Source organism: Lemur catta, chromosome 1 (assembly GCF_020740605.2).
Source record: "Lemur catta isolate mLemCat1 chromosome 1, mLemCat1.pri, whole genome shotgun sequence".
Lineage (NCBI taxonomy): Eukaryota > Metazoa > Chordata > Mammalia > Primates > Lemuridae > Lemur > Lemur catta.
In genome coordinates this window covers 285,346,619-285,367,603 of record NC_059128.1, presented here as the reverse complement: position 1 = coordinate 285,367,603, position 20,985 = coordinate 285,346,619, and the positions used below count along the sequence as shown (strand labels likewise).

General features: G+C 66.1%; 1 protein-coding gene across 1 annotated transcript in view; it reads right to left on the bottom strand.

The window, feature by feature from the left end:
• Window positions 1–20,985, bottom strand: part of COL18A1 (collagen type XVIII alpha 1 chain) — a 49,575-nt gene that overhangs the window by 8,019 nt on the left and 20,571 nt on the right. Inside the window, 26 exon segments of the mRNA XM_045540839.1 lie at window positions 2,556–2,618; window positions 3,003–3,045; window positions 3,440–3,508; window positions 5,194–5,268; window positions 5,705–5,758; window positions 6,008–6,031; window positions 6,758–6,829; window positions 7,113–7,175; window positions 7,534–7,560; window positions 7,697–7,726; window positions 8,747–8,836; window positions 9,186–9,221; window positions 9,404–9,475; window positions 10,057–10,092; window positions 10,725–10,751; window positions 11,619–11,681; window positions 12,077–12,208; window positions 14,226–14,252; window positions 14,669–14,732; window positions 15,602–15,759; window positions 15,900–15,953; window positions 16,237–16,323; window positions 16,417–16,479; window positions 18,147–18,173; window positions 18,439–18,678; window positions 19,061–19,137. Coding sequence (XP_045396795.1) covers window positions 2,556–2,618; window positions 3,003–3,045; window positions 3,440–3,508; window positions 5,194–5,268; window positions 5,705–5,758; window positions 6,008–6,031; window positions 6,758–6,829; window positions 7,113–7,175; window positions 7,534–7,560; window positions 7,697–7,726; window positions 8,747–8,836; window positions 9,186–9,221; window positions 9,404–9,475; window positions 10,057–10,092; window positions 10,725–10,751; window positions 11,619–11,681; window positions 12,077–12,208; window positions 14,226–14,252; window positions 14,669–14,732; window positions 15,602–15,759; window positions 15,900–15,953; window positions 16,237–16,323; window positions 16,417–16,479; window positions 18,147–18,173; window positions 18,439–18,678; window positions 19,061–19,137 — 1,773 coding nt within the window.

The window sequence follows — 20,985 nt, the reverse complement described above, 5'->3', positions numbered from 1 at the left end:
CCACAGCTCCCTCCGTCTCTGACCCTCAGTCCTGTTTCACACAGGTGTGAACACCCCACAGCTCCCTCCGTCTCTGACCCTCGGTCCTGTTTCACACAGGTGTGAACACCCCACAGCTCCCTCCGTCTCTGACCCTCAGTCCTGTTTCACACAGGTGTGAACACCCCACGGCTCCCTCCATCTCTGACCCTCGGTCCTGTTTCACACAGGTGTGAACACCCCCCAGCTCCCTCCGTCCCTGACCTTCGGTCCTGTTTCACACAGGTGTGAACACCCCACAGCTCCCTCCGTCCCTGACCCTCGGTCCTGTTTCACACAGGTGTGAACACCCCACAGCTCCCTCCGTCCCTGACCCTCGGGCCTGTTTCACACAGGTGTGAACACCCCACGGCTCCCTCCGTCTCTGACCCTCGGTCCTGTTTCACACAGGTGTGAACACCCCACGGCTCCCTCCGTCTCTGACCCTCAGTCCTGTTTCACACAGGTGTGAACACCCCACAGCTCCCTCCGTCTCTGACCCTCAGTCCTGTTTCAGACAGGTGTGAACACCCCCCGGCTCCCTCCGTCTCTGACCCTCGGCCCTGTTTCAGACAGGTGTGAACACCCCCCAGCTCCCTCCGTCTCTGACCCTCGGCCCTGTTTCAGACAGGTGTGAACACCCCACGGCTCCCTCCGTCTCTGACCTTCAGTGCTTCTGAGCCGCCTCTCCCTCTCACACTAAATGTCCTGTTTGTTCTCTGACTTTCCGAGCTGAACCCTTGGAAACATCCCTAATTCCTGCTGTGATTCTGTGAACAGTTAACGAACGCCGTCCTTTCGGGTGGGAAAGCGACCACGGGTCTGTTCGGAGCCCACCCTCTGCTCTGACTGGGGCCACGCCCTGGTGCCTGCAGACACGCTCCAGCCCAGCTCGGCCCACCTCGGTGTGGCCTGGTCCCAGTGCTGGGTCCATGGCTGAGAGATGTCAGTGGTCCTGTTGTGGCCCTGCTGTTGAGGGCCCCCGTCTCCTGAGTCAGCAATGCCCCACGCCTGGCTCGTGTGGGTCTCTTCCTGTCAGTTTTCACTGTGACATTCTGAGGCTGTTACTTGACATGTAGAGATTCGTGACTGGATTTTTGCGGCAGACTTGTTTGTTTATCATGATGAACGTGCCTTCTTGATTCGTGGCCACATTGTCACCTTAGGTGCAGTGTGTCTGAACACACACCCCACACACGCATCACACACACACACGCATCACACACACAGCACACACACACATCACACACACCACATATACACGTATCACACACACACACCCCCACACATGCATCACACACACATCACACACACAGCACATATACACATATCACACACATGCATCACACACAGCACACACATCACACACAGCATATACACACATCACACATGCAACAGCACATATACATGCATCACACACAGCACACACATAGCAGATACATGCATCACAGACATCACACATACCACACACACACACAGCATACACACATAGCACATATACACACATCACACAGACACATCACACACATACCACACATGCATCACACACACCACACACACAGCACATATACATGCATCACACAGACACATCATACGCACCACACACACCACATATACACGCACCTATGCACACCCCCACCGGGTCTGCCTCCTCTTCGTGGCGGACTGGGCTGTTGCTGTCACTCGCCATCCTATGAAGGTGGGGGGCGCTTGGAACTTCCCTTGTTTTGGAGAATTCTTGGCCATTCTGCCCCCAGCGCTGCCCTGCTGGTGCCCTGGTGCCCCTGCGCTGGCGCCCAGTGGTGGGAGGAGCCGCGTGCTCTCCCCTGCCCCGTCCGCGCTCTCTCGGCCTCTCCACCTGGACAGCAGGGCTCCCCCTTCCTCAGTGTCCGCAGGCAGGTCCTCACCACCAGCTGTTGCATCTTCTGTCCAGAATTAAGCTCCACCCTCTGACACCCCACCTTTCCTTAGTGTTCGGACACGGCCGTCAGTCAATACCCGGGTCTGACTCCGTTGCTCCTCCACATGGCCCAGCAGATGGCTGGCTGCTGCCCTGCCCTCATGGTCACCTCTGGTCCCTCAGGACAGTCCCGCCTGGATTTGGCCTCCACCCTGGGTTCCTTTCCCATGCGGGAGCAGCCCCAGCTAGAGCGGGTGGGCCGGGGGTGCAGCTCCCGACACCCCAGTGGCTCTGGTGTCTCAGCTGTTCCCGGGCTTGGCAGGTGCTGGTCAGACACCAGCCCGACCGCCCTCCACAGAGGTGGAACTCAGCAGGGACGTGCAATATGCTTGGGGACACGAGGTGCTGGGAGTCCACCACCCCAACAGACAACCTGCCGGGCGAGGCTCCCTCCCTCACGTGGGCCGCTGCAGGTGACCACCAGCCGCCAGCGTTCTCGGGACCCCCGGCAGGCTGGGGATGCCCCGTGGTGGCCTCCTGCCTCTGCAGCCCTCGTGGGCCCTGGCCCTGTGACGCTCCACGCCCTTGGGGCTGACGCACAGCAGGGCACCTCGGCCTGGGACGCCAGAGTGCTCACCTGCTGGTCCGGGTGGGCCCACTTCTCCCTTGTCACCCTTTGGTCCAGGAGGCCCCTGGTATCCTGGAGGAACAAAGACCCCAGCGCCTGTCACCAAATGCGCCTGCAAGGCCTCTGGGCCTGTCCCGCCCACTCGCGCCCCCCCGTGCCTGGGATGGACGTCGGGTGGACTGGGGGACACAGAGCAGGGGCTCGAGCAGAGCACAGGCCCCGCGGGTGGTGCCGGGGAGGCTGGGCCAGTCCTGCCAGGCCACCTCTGCCCGTCTAAAGGGAGGACAGCAGACAGGTGCCACCCAGGTGTCATTGCCGTCTGCGGCCAGGCTGCCCGGAAGGCTGTGCCAGGTGGGGCAGGGGGATTCTCGCTGCTGCCAGGGACAGGCGGCAGGCAGGAGCGGGGGATGGGGGGCTGGAGCTGTCTCCTCCCCAGCCGCAAGCCCGGGCGCTCACCTGGCAGTCCTGGAGGCCCAGGGCGGCTGGACTCCACAAACGCCTGCAGAGAGGGGCCCAGAGGTGGCTTTGAGGGACACTGCTCTGGAGATGAAGGCCACCGCCCATCCCGCAGGGCCAGAAGCCCCCAGTCCCCTGCGAGTCCACACCGGCAGCTCCTCCCAACATGCGGGGTTTGGGGGGACAGGGGTCTGGAGCCAGAAGCCCTCACGGTGCCTCCAGCTCTCCAAGGCTGGTGGTCCCGGGGTGCTGCGGCACCTCCACACTCAGACACCACCCAGGCCTCCTGCCTCCTCGAGGGGCTCAGCCCAGCAGACAGCCCGTCCCAGAAGCAGCTGGACGCAGAGGCCGAGCCGTGGGGAGGAGGGCAGCTTCTCCGTGGCTCCCGGTAAGGAGCCGTGGGGGCCACAGGAACAGTGGGCGCCGCAGGGACTTACGTTGCCATCGTAGAGAGGAGTCCCAGGAGGGCCTGGGGGGCCCGGAGGCCCAGGGGGGCCGGGCATTCCCTGTGTGGGACAGAAAGCTGTGGTCAGTCAGGCTCGCAGTCAGCCCCTCCAGCCCGGCCGCGGCAGGCGTGGGCAGGAGCACTTCAGTCCTGTGACCGCGGCAAGGAGAGGCCGCCTGAGCAGGGACTCACACGGGGGAGACGCACCCAGGCACCGGGTCACTCTGCCGCCGGTCCCCCGAGGGCAGGAACTGGCCCTTCCCACATCCGGGGGTCCCGGCCCCCGGGGCCGCGCCCTGCACACAGGGGTGCGGTCGGCGAGATTCCCAGTCAGAAAGGCTCCCCCAGGCGCCACTCTGAGGGGCTCTCACGTGTGCAGGTGCGTGTGTGTGAGTTTGTCATTTACTGCTCCAAGGAAAGGGCACGAACAGTCCGATTCAGGCCATGTCAGAAGCGCATGCTCTGAGAGCCACATGCGGCTCGAGGGAGGATGGACGGGGTTGGAAGCGCAGGGTCGGGCGCGAGCCCCTTCCCCGGGGGCCTGGGCACCTCTCGCCAGCTGGCCGTGGCAGAGGAGGGGGTGGGACCTCGGCCAACAGTCGGCCCCAGGGGAAGACCCGGCTGCAGGGGACGCTGCTGCCGCCCGAGGCAAGGGACACCCTCCTTGTGAGGGACACAGCCATTTAACCACTTTTCAAGAATCATAAGTGACAACAGCATCCAAGAGCCTGTCTTTTCCTTTGTGAGGACGTGACTGTGAGCGTGGCCCTATCTCAGAACCCTGCAGGACGCAGCGTGTTCTTGGCCACTCGCAGGACGGCAGCCGAGCTGTAGCCCAGAGACAGGAGCGAAGCAGAAAAAACGACAGCAGCGGGAGGTCGGCAGTGCCACTGCGCTCCCTGCGTGCAGCCCCCGCCGGGGGGCCCGATGGCAGGGTCGCCGGGGTCGCCGGTGGCAGCGGGTGCACCGCCCGGGGCGAGCTGGGCTGGGCTGGGGCAGCCCCTCCCCGGGGGCACCCCTGGGTCTCGGCAGCAGCTGTCTCAGGCAGAAAGCGACTAGAGAGCCCCCACCACCAACACCACCGCTGTGGAGCACCCGGCTCAGACAGCGGAGTGAGCCGAGTCACGGTGCTGAGCCGAGCGCGCCACGGGCAGGGAGGGGCCCGCGCAGAGCCCACGCTGGCCCGGATGCCCTTCCGAGAAAAGCACATGGCCTGTTCCCCAGTGGGCCTGGGTGACATGCATGTGCACGCGTGCTGTGTGTTGAGTGTGCATGAGTGTGTATCTGTGTATGTGTGAGTGTGCACATGTATGTACGTGTGTCTGTACATGTATAACTGTGCATACACGTGTATGTGGATAATGTACCTGTATGTCTGTGTGCATGGGTGTGCATATGCATGGGTATACACGTGTGCATGAGGGTCCATGTGTACACATGTGTATGTGTATCAGTGTGCACATGTGTGCACATGTAAGCATGCACGTGGGTACATGTGTATGTGTGTGGGTATATGGGTGCATGCATGTGCGTGTGTGTATGAGTGCACATATGTATAGGTGTATATTATGGATGTGCCCATGTGCACGTGTGCACACGTGCATGTCATGCCAGAGGACCTGCACAGCGCGGCCACACTGGGTGCCACTCTGGAGCAGCATGACAGACAAGCTGCAGGACCCCAGGCCCCGGCCAGCCCATTCCGGTCCCAGCATGCAGCCACCTGTCACCCTGTGGGACACTCACCCTCGTGCCCAACGCCACGCTGGCCTCTCCCGGCTCCCCTTTCTCTCCTTTCAGTCCGTTCATCCCGGGGCGACCCTGGGCAGAGCACAGTGGGCAGGAACTGCCGGGCGCGGCCACACCACAGACTCCGCCAAGTCCCCGCAGGGCGGCCGCTCCAGCCTCCCTGTCACCCCCAACCAGGGCTGGCCTCCCGCGCCCCTGCCCTGCAGCTCCCAGCCTGCTCCGACCCGCCTCACCCCATCTGCCTGCTCCAGGCCCTTTGGGGACGGTGACTGACCCCAGAGGCACCCAGGGCCTCCTGCTGGGCCTGAGCTCCCCACGGGCGAGGCCTGGGACTCCCCCCCCCCCCGCCAGCCGCGTCTAGGATGACAGCAGGGCCAGTTCTGGGGAGGGACAGCTGTCCACTACCCTCTGGGCCCATCGCCCCATGGCCTGGGCTGCTGTCCACCTGCTGGGCCCCCCCTGCCGCCCACGCAGGCACAGGGGCCCCCCAGAGAGCCCAGGTCCTCACCGGCCGTCCAGGAAAGCCAATCTCCCCCTTGTGCCCCGGCCGCCCATACGGGCCCTGCAGAAGGAAGGGCCCAGACTTCAGTGGGCAGGGCGTGGGGCTGGAGCCGGGGCCGGGGGAGGTGGCCACCCTTTAGCTCAGAGCCACCACCCAGCCTCCACCCTACCCCTGCCCCGTGTGTTTTAAAGATGCAGTTGGGACATAAACCCAGGGCCACACAGCACACACTCAGCAGCCACGCGGTGACGAGTGTCCAGCGCACGGCACACCTGTGCTCCCTGCAGGGGGAGCCGGGGTCCTACTCACCGGGGGTCCTCGGAAGCCCCGGCTCTCCCTGGACAGAAAACCAGAAGGCACCATGAGGAGGCGTGGCTCTTGCCCCCCTCCCCGCCTGGTCTGCTTCCCCGAGGGTCCCCTGCCCATCGGGTGCACCGGGCAGTGCCCAGGGCCACAGGCAACAAGGGGGCAGGACAGGAAACGCCAGTGGGGAGAAGATTGTGGATTGGGGTTTGCGTCTGGGTGGGTGCGTGGATGGGGCATGTCCTGGGGCCCTGTTGCACGGGGCAGGTGGCCCTGCCCTGTCTGCCTTGTGCCCTGCTGGGGACACCTTGGCCCACGCTCAGCTGTGAAGCTGTGAGACCTGTGGGAGCCCCTCCCATTCCACTCCCCAGGGCCTGTCTGGGTGGCTCCCAACTGGGCTGGGGACACAGGGCACAGGCCCCCCCAGGGAACTGCCCTTGACCCTGAGGTCGAGGCCGGCTGCCCAAGAGGAGGCCAGAGGGGCAGGGGAAGCCGGCCACGGATGCGGACGTGGAGCTGGTGCAGCCTGGGGCCCCCCATGTCTCCCGCAGGGAGGCTGGGGTGGAGGAGGGAGGGCAGAGCTGTGGCCCCCAGGGTCCCCAGCCTCCCTGCAGGGTAGTGGCGTCCACGCTGAGCGGGTCTGGGGGGCTGAGGGTGGACAGCCAGCCAAAGGGAAGGCCGTCCAGGACTGGGCCATGATGTCCCAGCGCCCGGCTCGGGGGAGGCCTGAGACCCCCACCCCGTGCCTGCCCTCACCTTCGCTCCTTTTGGGGCAGGGGCGGCTCTGCCGTCGGGGCTGAAGACACTGCCAGGCTCGCCCTTCTCACCCTGGAACGGCAGGAAGCGGCAGGGTCAGGCCAGCTCTGGGCAAAGACCAGCCTCGCACGGGAGCCTCCCAGAGCACCAGACGGTGGGCGGTGTGGGTGCCCCTCGTGGGACAAGCTGAGCTGGAGTCTGTCACTCGCCCACTAAGGGGACAACTCCAGTCGGCCTGGGGGCTCCCTGGGTCCCACCTGTCAGACCCCGGCTGCCCCCGGGGCCCAAGGGAGGGCTGTTCCCTGGAGGAGGGTCGGGGCTCTGGCCGGGGCCTGGGCAACCACGCCAGCCTTACCTTGGGTCCCGGGAAGCCTCGCTCGCCCTTGGAGCCCAGGTTACCCTTGGGCCCGGCGGGTCCCTGGAACGCACAGCAGGCAGGAGTGAGGGTCACACGACCCAGTGCCTCTCCGTCCCAGATGACCACCCAACCCCCTCCACGCTGCTCCCCGGCAATGCGCCTGCCTCGCTCGGTCCTCCGGTCACAGGCAGGGAGGCCACACCCCACCCGGACACCCCCGCTGGGCAGCGCAGCTTCTGCCCGGGCACAGGAATGCTCTCGGCCCCATGGGGGCCCGCCGGGTGCCAGCCAGCCAGGGTTCTCGGTGCCCTGCTATGGTGGTCCAGGGCTGTCCCCACCCCCGGCTGGGCAGGGCGGCCTGTGCGGACAAGCAGGGCAGGGGACGGCCGAGCGTGCAGCCCTGGAGGGGGCTACTTACGGGGAAGCCTGCGAGCCCCGGCCTGCCCTGTGGGGAGAGGGGTGTCAGCGTGGGGTCACGGCGCACTCAGCAAACACCGGGGCTCTGAGCCAGCCGCCACCCGCCCGCACCCAGACCCGCCCGGGCCCCGCAGGCGGGTTTCTCAGCCGCGAGGGGCACGTACCTCGGGCCCTGGCGCGCTCAGCACGGCTCCCTGTGGGCAGAAGGGGAGATTAGGGAACAGGGGACTTCGCTGAGAGTTAAGCTCGGCTGCCTGAGGTCACTGTTGCGAGGTCAACAACCACCTCCAGGAACCGAAGTTCAAAGGGGAAATCTGACTTGCACCAGCTCTCCTGGTTTCTGCCTGAACATCCCTCAGGTCACCCCGAAGCCGCGTCCTGGGGACCCCCTGTGCCCAGCAGAGACTCCCCTCGGCTCAGAGCCCCCCAGCCAGACTCCCGACTCCCCACGGCCATGAGGTTTAAGCCCATTTCTGTCTAAAATGCTCAGACTCTGCGGGCGCGTCCTTGCTGGCCATGCAGACAGCTGCCCACGCGAGGCTGTTCTGGTGACTCGGCCGTCGTGCCGAAGTCCGCCGTGGCCAGAGGAGGCCGGCGGCGACCCAGCGTGGCCTTTGGCCCGCCCAGGCCCTGCCCCCCGCGCAGCCGTTCCTAGTCCTGCTCACTCAGCCCCGCACCTCACCAGACCACTGCGCCCCCCGGCTCTTAAATCAGGAAACTGAGCACAGAGAGGTTAGGCAACTCGTCAGGGCCACACAGCTGACAGAGCTGCGCTGGGATCTGAGCCGGCTGTCACCCTGGCACCTGCTCCTGGCTCTGCTCTGCGCGGTGGGGCCGAGGGGTGCAGCTGGGGCAGCATGGCCGGCACCCCACAGGCAGCCCTCCCGTGGGGAGGAAGGTTCCGGACCCGACACAGCCCTTCCCCAGAGAACCTCTCCTGCTTCTCCTGACGAGGCACTTGGACCAACCATTGCAGTTTGGGGCCACGTCGTGGGGGCCGAGGACTGGCCGCTGGGAAGCTTCACCGTGAGGCAGCCCCGTGTCCACCAGGCCGCAGTGCTCCCCCCGCCCCCGCCCCCACCGCGGGCCTCGAGGGCAACACGGAGCCCGGGCTCGCTGTGGCGTCTCCCGCCGAGGGCCAGGCCCTGTCCCGCTCTGGGGTCCCCTCCCACAGGGGGGTCTGGGCAGACCGGGCGCCCACCCAGTGTCCTTACGTCCTGCTCCGACACGTAGACCACGGGCCCTGGTGGTCCGGGGGGCCCGGGGAGGCCGGGCTGCCCCACTCCGTCCTTCCCTGGGTCGCCCTGGAAGAGAACGCCGCGTGCACTTCGTCACTGCGCTCTGGCGGGGACCCCAGAGCCCACCCAGGCCGTGGAGGGGCTCCCGGAGCCTATGGCCATGGGGGCCCCTCCCTGGGCAGGGCAGGCGTCATCCGGGCGGCCACACCTCACACGCTGCTCCCAGCCCCGAAAGCTGCCCCTGCTGACGTGAGGGTCTCTGCCCGCGTCTCTGGGGCCACGTGGGTGGCAGGGTGGGCATGGCCCCGGGGGCAGCACGCTGTGGCCTTAGCTGTGCAGGACGTCCCAGCCCTGCCGCCCACCCAGGTGCACCTGCAGGCCCCGGGCTGCCCCCTGCCCCGCCAGGGACACTCACTTTTTCTCCCCGGCTCCCTCTGTCCCCTTTCGGTCCCTGCAGAGACAGGAGGAAATGGTCACAAAACAAACAGGATCCCCCCTTCCAGGAGACCCTGCACCACCAGGGACTGGCCTGGAACACACGTGGGGAGCTCTGTGTCCCTGACCGGGGGACTGGAGGAGGGGAAGCCCGGGGACCCCTGAGGACGTCCTTCGTGGCCCACCAAGGTCACTCACCTGGGGCCCGGCGGTGCCCTCTCTGCCGGGGAGGCCGGGGAACCCAGGGGCCCCATCCGCTCCGACTTCTCCCTGGAAGGGACAGAGGGTGGAGGGTTGGCCGCCCGGGCCAGGAGGACTCCAGCACGTCCGTGCAGTGACGGTGGCAGTCACTGCTCAACCCCTGAAGGGGGGTTCAACCCGGTGGGGCATCTGGGGGTTCAGGGGTGGGGGAGGGGAGGGAGGGTTCAGGGGTCCTGGCAGTCGGAGCCGTCCTGCGTGGCCCCCCGATTCCTGGGGCAGAGCTGGGGAGGGTGCCCCGACTTTTACCTTGACCTGGGAAAACCTGGGGGTGCCCTGGAGGGAGGTGCCCGGGGGGAAAGGCCCTGGAAGGGCTGTGCCTGGAGGTGCCCGGTGGGGGGGTGCCTGGTATGGGCTCACCTTTGAAACGGGCGTGTCCCAAGTTACAAGGAAGCAGGCAGCGCGAGGAAGGAGGGAGGCCGAAGCCTGGCCTCTGGGCAGCGGGGGACCCCGGGCAGCCCTCCCCACCCCGGCCTGGCTGGCCCCGCACGTGCCGTCATCCCCGTTTACTGAGGCTCAGAGGGGACAGGACACCTGGCCTCCCCGGCCCCTGCCCCCCTGTTTCTCCCCGGGAAGCCCACACAGGTGCTCACCTTGGCCCCGGGTGGCCCAGGCGTCCCGGGGTCCCCCTGAGAGGACAAAGGTTCTGTGAGCCTCTGGGCTGCCCAGCCCGGGTGGCGTCCACCGCGCCCCACGGGGGCAGGAGAGGGTTAATCACCCAGGACGCACCTCACACGCCCCCAGCCCCCAGCTGAGGGTCGTGGGACCCTGTGGCCCCCACTAGCGGAAGGGCCGTGAGCACCATCCCAACAGACACTCGTCTGGACTGTTCTAGAAGCTAGTGACAGTCCGTCATCTTCACTATCAGCTGCGGGTCTGAGGGGACGGGGCTGGTGAGGGGACGGGGCTGGCGGTGCCAGGCCTGGCTGGTGGGGGGGGAGGGGCAGAGAACACCCTCCGGCGACCCGAGGCTGGGGCAGGGGCTCCGGGTTCCTCCCCAAGCCCCTCTCTCCGGCCCAGGCGGCAAACACACTTCCCCGCGTGGAGGCAGGGTCTTGGCTGCGGGCGGGGGCCTCACTCTCGCTGTCGGGGCAGGGGTCGCCAGTCACTCCCCCTTTTCTGCTGCATTTCGCACATTTCCCGGGCGAATTCATGTGATCAGACAGCTGTGGCCCCAGCGGCAGCCTGGGGGGAGCCCGTCTGCCCCACCCCGAGCACGGGGGCCGCTGGGGCCAGGCACCCGGGCCCGTCCCTCACTGACCTTGAGTCCGGGCGGGCCAGGCCGTCCCTGTCAGGGCAGAGGAGACGGCGTCAGCGCAGCCCGAGCCTGCCGGCCCCTTCGTCCCACGAGAACATGAGCCCGTTGGCAAAAATTAAGATTCTTTTTAAGGTACATAAAGGAAAGGCACTAAGTTAAAATGGTAAAGCCATCCTAACTTACTACGGAATTAGGTTTTGCCCAATTAGAATTCCTCATTAGTGTCGTGCAAAATAAGAAACGAGTCCCAGCCCCAGGTCCGGCACGGGCAGGGCCTCCGAGAGAGAAGCCGGGCGCTGGACGCGCAGCTTTGGGCCCCCACGTGTCCTCCTAGGCCGGGGCCGCGGCCCCCACCTGCTCCTCTGTGCTGGCCCCCGGGGACAGCTGGTGTCTCTGGCGGGGCCACAGCAGGGGACAGCGGAGGAGCGACCCCAGGGTGTGCCCCGTCCCGTCTGTCCCGTCTGAGCTCTGGCTGTGCTGGGGCTTCGGTCCCTGCCCCTCGAGCCGAACCCGACCAGCGCACGTTAGTTAACAGCGGAGCAAGGCAGGAGCCTCGTAAGAATGCCCGTTTTTATTCAGTTTGAATTCTACCTGGGCCAGATACTTGCTACTTCCCCAAACTGGGGCCACAAGAAGAATTCGATGACGATTTCCCCAGAAAGACCCCAGGTCTCCATGTCGACCGGCCCTGCGGCTCCCGTGGGGAGGCTGGGGCCTAATCCACTCGACAGGGGAGTTTCCAACGAGGGAAGGTGGCCCGGCGTGGACGGTGCCGGGGACCAGGCGGGTCTGCAGGGCTGCTCCGGTCCTCATGAGAGGCCGGTCCTGGGGTGCCCTCCTGCCCAGGCGACCCCCCGCCCCTGCCAGAGCTGGCCCCGCCCGGCACGTGCGCAGTACCTGTGGCCCGTCGGAGCCTCGGGCCGTCGACCAGAGAGGAGCCCCGGAGCCTTCCATGTCGTCCTGGGGGACACACGAGGGACACTTGGCCTGCATCCCCTCCCCGAGGAAGGACCCTCCCTGAGGCCGGGCACTGCCCGAGGCGGAGACCAAGGGCTGGGGTGGCCTGGGAAGCCACCGTCCCGCATGGGGAGCGTCTGCCCCTTTCGGCCTCTGGGCATTTGCTCTTGGTCTGAGCATCTGCCTGGCATGGCCAGGGGTGGGCGGGACGGTCAGGCACCAACGCCACATTTACGCCCTCGGAGACCACACCGGCGCCGGCCTGGCCTGCTGGGTTGACACGGCCACTCAGGGTGGACGAGGGGCCACCTCCCAGGAAGTGCCGCTCTGCGGCCGTGACTCCTGGGGACTGCGGGTGGCAGAACCAAGTTTTCCGGGGCAAGGGCAGCAGTACTCACAAACCCAGCTGCAAATCCTGGTCCTGGGGGTCCGGGGGGCCCAGGGGGTCCCGGCGGTCCAGCTGGCCCAGGGGCTCCTGCCACGCCGCTCTCCCCGGGAGCGCCAGCGGGACCAGGGTCTCCCGTGCTTCCCTGCAGGGGGGCGAGGAGGGAACATCAGGGAGTCTGCTCAGCTGTGGCCACCAGAGCCCCCCACGGCCACGTGTCCTCACAGCGCTTCATAAACCCTGAAAATCCCACGTTCTACAGGGCAGCGCAACCGAACAGCATCGCCCTCTCCGGGCTTTACTACGCCGTCACGTCCACTCAAAACCGGCGCGACTGAGGGGAGCCGCAGGGCTGGAGCTGACACTATGGGGGTCACTGCTCACGTGCCCGATGTGCGGGGGTGGGACGGGGGGGAGCAGCTGGCAGGTGTGGCCGCTGGAAGGGGGCAGGAGCAGAGGCTCAGAGCCAGGGGGCTCTGGCCCTGTCACCACCAGGCAGTTGGGGTCACACTGGTCGCAGGCGCCTGAGGGGCCTCGAGGAGCAGCAGGGCTGGGAGGCGTCAGAGCCAACCCGTGACCCCAGCAGGAGGGACCCACGCGCCTGGCAAGGGGCCCCGTGGAGAAAGCAGGGAGGGGGACGCGGGACACAGGGCCCAGGCAGGGAGCCTGGGGGAGTGGGGAGCTTGGTGCAGGGTCTGGCTGCTGGCTTGGCCTCCCCAAGCCTCAGTTTCCCCATCTGTAAACCGAGACGACCACAGCTCTTTCCTGGGCTTGGGCAGCGTGGGATGGGGCGGCGTGAGCCCAGCGCTGGCTGGAAACACGGGCAGGAACGTGCCCGGCCAGGTCACAGTCGCAGGCCCGGCCTGGCGTGGGAACCCCTCCCGTGGGGACGGCCCTGGACTCCCACCACCCCTGCTGCTGACACGACCCCACTCCCCGTCCGCAGACTCCGGGCTGGCTTCTGCGGAGGCTCCACACCACGCACCGTCAGGCGCTGGGGACAGACGGACGTTCCCCCACCCGCTCGGCTCGCGAGGCCGATCTGCTCACTTTACGGGAATCTTAACATTCACTTCCTCGGTCTCAGCCTCGCTTCCCTTTGTCGTGCTTAAAACTGCCACCTAATTTTTGATTTTTAAAAACCTCCTGTACAAGCTTGTTGAAAACCTCTGTCTGGTCTCAACCCTTTGCCCTGTGTTTTCTGCTCGGTGCATGATCAGGCGCAGGGCGAGAACCCCACCCTCAGCGCTTGGGGTCTTTGTTTGCACAGTGCGCGTCACCTTCGCACGCGAACACGTCATTGCAAACCAGCCACGCGCTTCCACATGGGTGACCCAGGCTCGTCTCTTCACACGCACTTTGTGGCTGTTTTAGCCTTTTCTCTCGGTTGAACCTCATCGAAATATTTCCCTTGGAGCCCATGTGAACATGTGTGTGCATACATGCATGTGCACTGCACATGCCCATACACGCGTCCCCAGGCAGTTCCCGGTCGGAGCCCACCCTTGTCCAGCCCCAAGAGGGGAGCCCCAGAGGCCTGGATGTGACTCGGTGGGCTGGCTGGGGGGGCTCTCCAGGGTCAGTGTGGTGAGGCGGCCGGACCCCCGGCCCCAGGCAGCCCCTCCCCGGCACGTGTCCCGCTGAGCAGGCCCTGGAGGAGCGGGGCCGTCGTGGGGGGCTCAGACCCCAGGCCTCTCCCGCGGGGAAGGCTGGGCAGTCTCAGAGCAGGAGCCCGAGCAGAGGGCCAGGCCCCCGAGGAAGCCGCCACCGCCCTCGCACTCCCTCCGAGCACCGCCAGGACCACCAGGAAAGCAGGGCAGGCTGAGACGGCCTCCCCTGAGCGAGCCCCCTGCGGGAGGATGTCGGGGAGCCTGGCCGGGACCACCCTGAGCCCTCCCAGCCTGGAGCAGCTCCCCGGGATGGAGTTATCCGGCACGTTCTCCTGGGGGGCTGTCAGCTCCCAAACACGTCTAGTCCCGTCTCCTCAGCAGACCCGAACTCAGAGCAGAGACGGCCCCGGGGTCAACACGGAGCCCGCTGCCCGCAGGATGGGTGGCAGAGCGGGGGCACGGCCAGCGCCCAGGAGAGCGGGCTGGCCCCACCGCGGGGCCGCCCTCCCAGCCCCCGCAGGCAGACCGGCGTGGAGAGCGTCTCGTCTGTACCTTGGGTCCTGGGGTGCCGGCTTCACCCTGGTGGGAAAGAGCAGGAGACCGAAGTCAGACCGCGGCGCAGCGAGTTCCAGGAAAGCAACGACCTTTCGCCTGCGGCTCCCTGACCCCGGGCCCTGCTCCGCGGTTTCTGTGCTGCCTTAGTCGTGGGCAGGTGCTCCTGCCACGTCCCCTTCCTGGGGCACCGTGGCTGCCGGAGGGGGCACGACCGGGTGCTGAGCGCGAGCACCTCCTGACGAGGGGCCTTCGGCTCGGCTGTTGTCAAATAATTGGTGACCCGCCGTGCTCGGAGCTGCATGTAGAGCGAGCCCACGGCCCACCTCCCGCACTTGCCCTCCACGGAGCGCACCGCGGCCCCACACGCGGGCCCGTCCAGCCCTGGCCACACAGCGCGGCGCTGGGCCCCGTCCACTCTGGCCTGGTGGGGAAGGACTTACGAGGCCGCCTTTCTGCCCGGTCCTTCCTGGCAGCCCCTCTCTGCCTGGAGCACCGGGGGGCCCCTGGGGAGAGACAAGCAGAGGGTCTGCATGGAATTCCGCTTCTAAGAAGATTCTGGGTCAGCAGGCGGTTATCTGGGCTTCCACAGACGTCCCGAGAAGCGAGGACACATTATGTTCCCCAGACACATGGCCAGAGTCCCATGGCTCGCAGGGGACCCCCACCCGCGGTGCTGAGGCGGCAGCACTGCCAGCAAACGGGAGGATGGGGGGCTGCCAGCCCCACCCTGTGAGGCTGGGGGTGCAGACGAGCCACGTTCTGCTCTTTAATCTAAAACCTCCCCCAGAACCAACCCTGGGGACGGCCTGGCCATGGGGCACCTGGTGGCTGCAGGAGGCCGTCAGAGCAGCCTGCGGCCGGGCTGGGGGGCTGAGCCACAGTGTCCCCAAGACGGGGCGGTGCACGCCGGGAACAGCTGCTCTCCCGGGTGTGCCCCTGGGTGAACACCGGGCCACGAGGGCTGCTGCAACGTCCCCAGTCTCCACAGCGACCCTGCAGGCACCCGCTGGACCACCAGGTCCCAGAGCTGCAGGCGGGGCTGGCAGGGCCCTGAGGCCCCGTGAGCAGGCGTCGGCCAAACACGTCCTGCCTGCCCGGCCCTCCGCCAGCGCGGCCAGTGAGGGCCTTGGCTCCCCCACCACGAGGACCACTCACGGAGATGCCCTCTGAGGTCAGGGGACCCACAAAGGCCAGAGAGGGTGTTGGTGTGGCCTGCGGTGGCCCAGTGGGTCGGCACCCCCAAAACCACAGGGTGACCTCTCGGGCACCTCTACATTCCTGAGGGCAGCCCAGAGTCAAGCCCCCGCCCTCAGGGACGCAGGGGGAGGTGGGGAGGGCTGGCGAGGCCCCGCAGTGGGTCGCAGGACTTACCGGGGGGGCCGGGGAATCCGGGGGGCCCCTCCCGTCCAGGCACACCAGGAAGACCTGGGGGTCCTGGGACATCGGAGCTGTTCACCCCAAACCGGCCTGGCTCGCCGGGCAGGCCTGGGACGCCGGGGGGGCCAGGGGGGCCGGGGAAGCCTCGCGGGCCCTGGACAGGAGCATAGAGTCAGGGAACACGCAGCACCGCCGAGCGGTGAGCCCACCCCGACCGGCCCCGTCTCCACCCCCGTCACCACCCCCACTCCCACCCCACAGGCGCACGGCAGCCACCGGGCCGAGGCCACTCACCCGGAGGGTCTCCATGTCACCACCGAAGCCGGACCCCTCCATGTCAATGAAGGTCTGAGCAGAGGCCACAGAGACCCGTCACTGGGTGCCAGACCCGCCCTGCCCAGCACCAGCCTCGGAGCGGGGCGGGAGGGGTGGCCCTGCCCCTGGTCCCCAAACCCCACCCCCGTGCTGCCGCCACGGCTGGACGCAGAGAGGAAGCATCAAGCCCCTGCTGCCCAGGCATGCTGAGGAGGCCAGGCTCCCGCCACAGCCCGAGGGCAGGGGCTGGTCCTCCTGGGCCAGAGCCCCCAGGAGGCATTACCAGGGTCTGGGCAAGGGGACCCCGGGGACTCACCAGCCTGTCGTGTCTGAAGGCAGGTCCTGGTGGCCCTGGTGGCCCCTGGGGTCCTGGGGGTCCTCTTGTCCCAACCCCAGGATCCCCCTGGGAACACAAGCCAAGGTCACGCCAGGGCTCACAGCCCCCACCCAGGCCAAGGCCCGAGTCAGGATGGCCCCGCCCAGCCAGCAGACTCACCTTCTCGCCCTTGGGGCCCACATCTCCTGGGGTCCCTGGAAAGCCCTGTGGCCCAGTGTCACCCTGGAAGACAACGTCCAGTGACCCAGTCAGGGGGAAGCACCCATCCTGCCACGTCTGACCTCAGCCCGTGGCTCTGCGCCCTGAACGCTCCTCCCAAGACGGGGGCACACGGGAGCCCAGCCCTGCAGGCGAGTCAGCAAAGACGCTGGGAAGCCACATGGCACCAGCCCCCCGAGGCTGATGCCATCACTGCGGAGCCCCAACTCACAGCGCCTGGGAGAACCGCGTGGAACGTCCCCAGCTGTAACATGAGGCCCCCACCACCGTCCTTGGCAAACAGTGCACACTTGCTCTGTTACTTCCCTGTGTGTGGTGTGCAGGGTACACGTGTATTGTGTGCCTGTGCATGAGGTATATGCGTGGTTGTGTGGTGTACTATGTGCATATGTGCAGTGTGTGATGTACGTGCACATGTGTATCTGTGTGGTGTCTGCAGTGTGTACATGTGTGTTGAGCATGTGTGGTGTACACGCACATGTGTGTCTGTGTAGTGTGCACACGTGTGGTATGTGCTGAATGTGTGGTGTACATGCACACATGTGCCTGTGTGGTGTGTGCCTGTGTGGTGTGTGCTGAGCATGTGTGGTGTACATGCACATGTGTGCCTGTGTGGTATGTGCTGAATGTGTGGTGTACATGCACACATGTGCCTTTGTGGTATGTGCACATGTCTGTGTGGTGTGTACACATGTGTGTGATGTGTGCTGAACATGTGTGGTGTACATGCACACGTGTGCCTTTGTGGTGTGTGCACGTGTCTGGTGTGTTCTGAGCATTTGTGGTGCACATACAGGTGTGTCTCTGTGGTGTATGCACACGTGGCGTGTGTGAGCATGTGTGGTGTGTGGCATGCAGTGGGTGCTGTGGACAGGTGCCTGCCCACTTGTGACCTGGGTAGGCAGGTGAGGGCCTAGGGCCTGAGTGACGTCAGTGTTCTGAGGGTCCATGTGACACGGTGGAGGTTTGTTTTCGAGATGGGAAATCCCAACACAGTTTATCAGAGCAAGCTTGCTGCCTGGGCTGTTTGGATCCTATACCACATGCACACATACACACATGCGTGCACACACGCTAACCACGTGGGTGAGCCTGTGCCCTGGTCAGCTCGCTGCAGTCCTCGCCACGGTCTTGCCGTGTGGCTGTCAGGTGCAAGACGGTCATTCGTGATGGCTCCATTACCGCGAACGCCCTTCTCATCCCTCTGGGCTGTTTCTGACTTGACCCTGCCACGCTAGGTCAATAATGTGACCCGCTTTCTGCCACCATCACAGTACTGGTTTCTGGGGGGTCTGTTTCCCTGATCCTTATTTGCAACCAGTGTTATTTTATGGTGTTTCCTGGAGACAGTGTGTGTTGATTTTTAAACACCTAAATTGAGTGTTCTGAGACAGCTTCTCGCATTTGCTGTGACAGCCGACGGCTCTGCCCCGGCTCAGCCTGGGACCCCCTCTCTGCACCCTCCCGCCCGGGGCATCAGAAGCACCTTTCCCACCCTTTCCTCCTTTCCTGGTGGCAGCGTGAACGTCTCCACACGCTTTGTGACATTTCTTAACAGAAACCAAATGGCATTTTCAAAGTGGTTTAAATGCATTAGGTTAAAGGCAAAAGGCGTCGAGGTCTCAGGGAACGTCGCGGGTAACACCAGCTCAGAGACAAAAGGAACTTACGGGTTTTCCGTCTTTACCGGAGTTGCCCTGGAATGTGCAAGGGAAACCGTCAGTGCAGGCGTCCCGCACGGGCAGGCGCCCCACACAAAGCCCCGGACGCGGAGACGCGTGTCCCCTGAGGGGCCGCGTCTGAGCCGTGCAGCCTCCCACCTCCCACCGCCTTCTGGAGCCAAGCACAAGCGACGGCCGGCCCGGGTCTTCAGGGTCCTGAGGCCGCGGGAGCTCTGCTCTGACCCCTCCCCCCTGTCCAAGCCCCCACCCCAGGACTAGACCGCGGGCGGTGAGGACTCACCGGCTGGCCATCCCTTCCTGGGGCGCCGTCCTTCCCTGGCAGCCCCGGGGGTCCCTGTGGCCCAGTGACAGGCTGCGCGTGCGGGCTCTGTGCCCCTGGACCCACAGGACCCAGGGGACTCTCGGGGCTGAACGGGCACGGGGGGCCCGGGGGGCCGATCATGCACGGGGGGCCTGGGGGTCCCATGGAGCCAGGCAGGCCCGGAGCCCCCGGCTCCCCCTTCTGCCCCTTCAGGCCTCCCTGGAAGAGAACACAGCATGGGCTGGGCGGAGCCGCACCCACTCCCCGCGTGCCCAGGCCTGGGCTCTGTACCCCGTGCACACACACGGGATGGACACACGGGGCGGACATGCAGGATAGACACACAGGGCAGACACACGGGATGGACACACGGGGCAGACAGGCAGGGCAGACACACAGGGAGGACACGCAGGGTGGGCACGCAGGATAGACACGCAGGACAGACATACGGGGAGGACACGCAGAGGCGCTGCGTGCCAGGCACAGGGGTTGGGGGGGGACAGGGCACAAAGGCAGAGGTGTGGCCTGAGGAGCTTCGTTAGGAGTCACCAGGGAGTGGACCACAGGCCTCCAGGGTTGCAGGCCATGGGGTGCGCCTCACCTCCTTCGGGGAGCCCTCAGGGCCCCGGACTGTCCCGTCGCTCGTGGAAAGTGGACCTGAGCCAGGCAGGCTGTGCGCTGGGAAGAGAGGGAGGCAGAGGGGCCCGTCAGGCCCCGAGTGGCGCCGGGCTCTGTCCCGACCCGGGGTCCCAGCCGGACTGTGAGACCCAGGCCGGCGGCGCAGCCCCACAGCTCAGGCTCCCGCCAGGCGTCCTGGGACTGGGAAACAGTGGCAGTGACCGCCCAGTGCCAGCAACAGGGGACAGCATTTGAAATCAGGAGTGAACCTGCTGGCCAGGCTCGAGGGAGCCACTTGTGAGGGCTGCACAGGGCCCCGCTCCGCCCCCTCCCAGCTGTGGGACGCCGGCCCCGCCCCCGGGCTTGTCCCACCCCCCCCAGCTGTGGGACGCCGGCCCCGCCCCTGGGCTCGCTCCACCCCCCGAGCTGTGGGACCCCGGCCCCGCCCCCGGGCTTGTCCCACCCCCCCCAGCTGTGGGACGCCGGCCCCGCCCCTGGGCTCGCTCCACCCCCCGAGCTGTGGGACCCCGGCCCCGCCCCTGAGCTCGCTCCACCCCCTGAGCTGTGGGACGCAGGCCCCACCCCTGGGCTCGCTCCACCCCCTGAGCTGTGGGACCCCGGCCCCGCCCCTGGGCTTGCTCCACCCCCCAGCTGTGGGACGCAGGCCCCAGCCCTGGGCTCGCTCCACCCCCCAGCTGTGGGACGCAGGCCACGCCCCTGGGCTTGCTCCACCCCCTGAGCTGTGGGATGCAGGCCCCGCCCCTGGGCTCGCTCCACCCCCCAGCTGTGGGACGCAGGCCACGCCCCTGGGCTTGCTCCACCCCCTGAGCTGTGGGACGCAGGCCCCGCCCCTGGGCTCGCTCCGCCCAGGCTGGAAGTCCCCGCCCCGGCCACCCAGGGCCCTCCTCCCGCCAGACGGCCACGGCCCCGGGAGCTCCAGGGCGCCTACGTCAAGTGTCACTCAGGGCAAGTCTGACAGTCCTGCCTCTGGGACATTCAAAGCTGCAAAGACAGCGCTGGAAGAACCGAAGTCGCCCTCCGAAAAGGAGAGGCTGGCGGCTCGGCCCGGGGAGGCGTAGCGCCCGCCACGCTCGTCACCCGCCCGTGACCTCCAGACCCCAGGGGGCGTCCGCTCTCCTCTCCTTCCCTGGAGACCAGCAGCGGCGCACGCGGAAACGACAGGAACCGGACACCAGCGCGGGGGCGGGCCGGGCGGGCTGCTGCCGCCAGGACGGGCACTGTCGTCCGGACGGACGGACGGACTCCCGGGCAGCGCGGGCCCGCGACAGACTCGCACGGGCGGACAAGTGAATTTCGACAGAGGCTCAAAGACGCCTCAGTCAGGGGAGGACCGTCCTCCCGGCAAGTGACCCAGACCCGCGTCGCCGTCCCCAGCGTCAGCTCAGGGCAGCCGCGCCTGAGCACAAACCCCCATCACCAACTCCTGGAACACGAGAGAAAACCCGGCGACCGGGTCACACGCACGCAGAAACCACGCAGTACATACATGCACCACACACACCGTACACCATGCACACCATGTACCACACATACGACACCACACATACAACATACATGCTCCACGTGCACACATCACACACAATACCATACACACACACCACACACAACACACACGCACCACGCACACCATACACCACGCACACCATGTACCACACATACCACACCACACATACAACACACATGCTCCACGTGCACACACAACACACACAACACACACGCACCACACACACCGTACACCATGCACACCATGTACCACACATACCACACCACACATACAACATACATGCTCCACATGCACACACACCACACACATACACGCACCACACACACAATATACACACACCACATGCACACACACCACACACACAACCATACAACATACATACC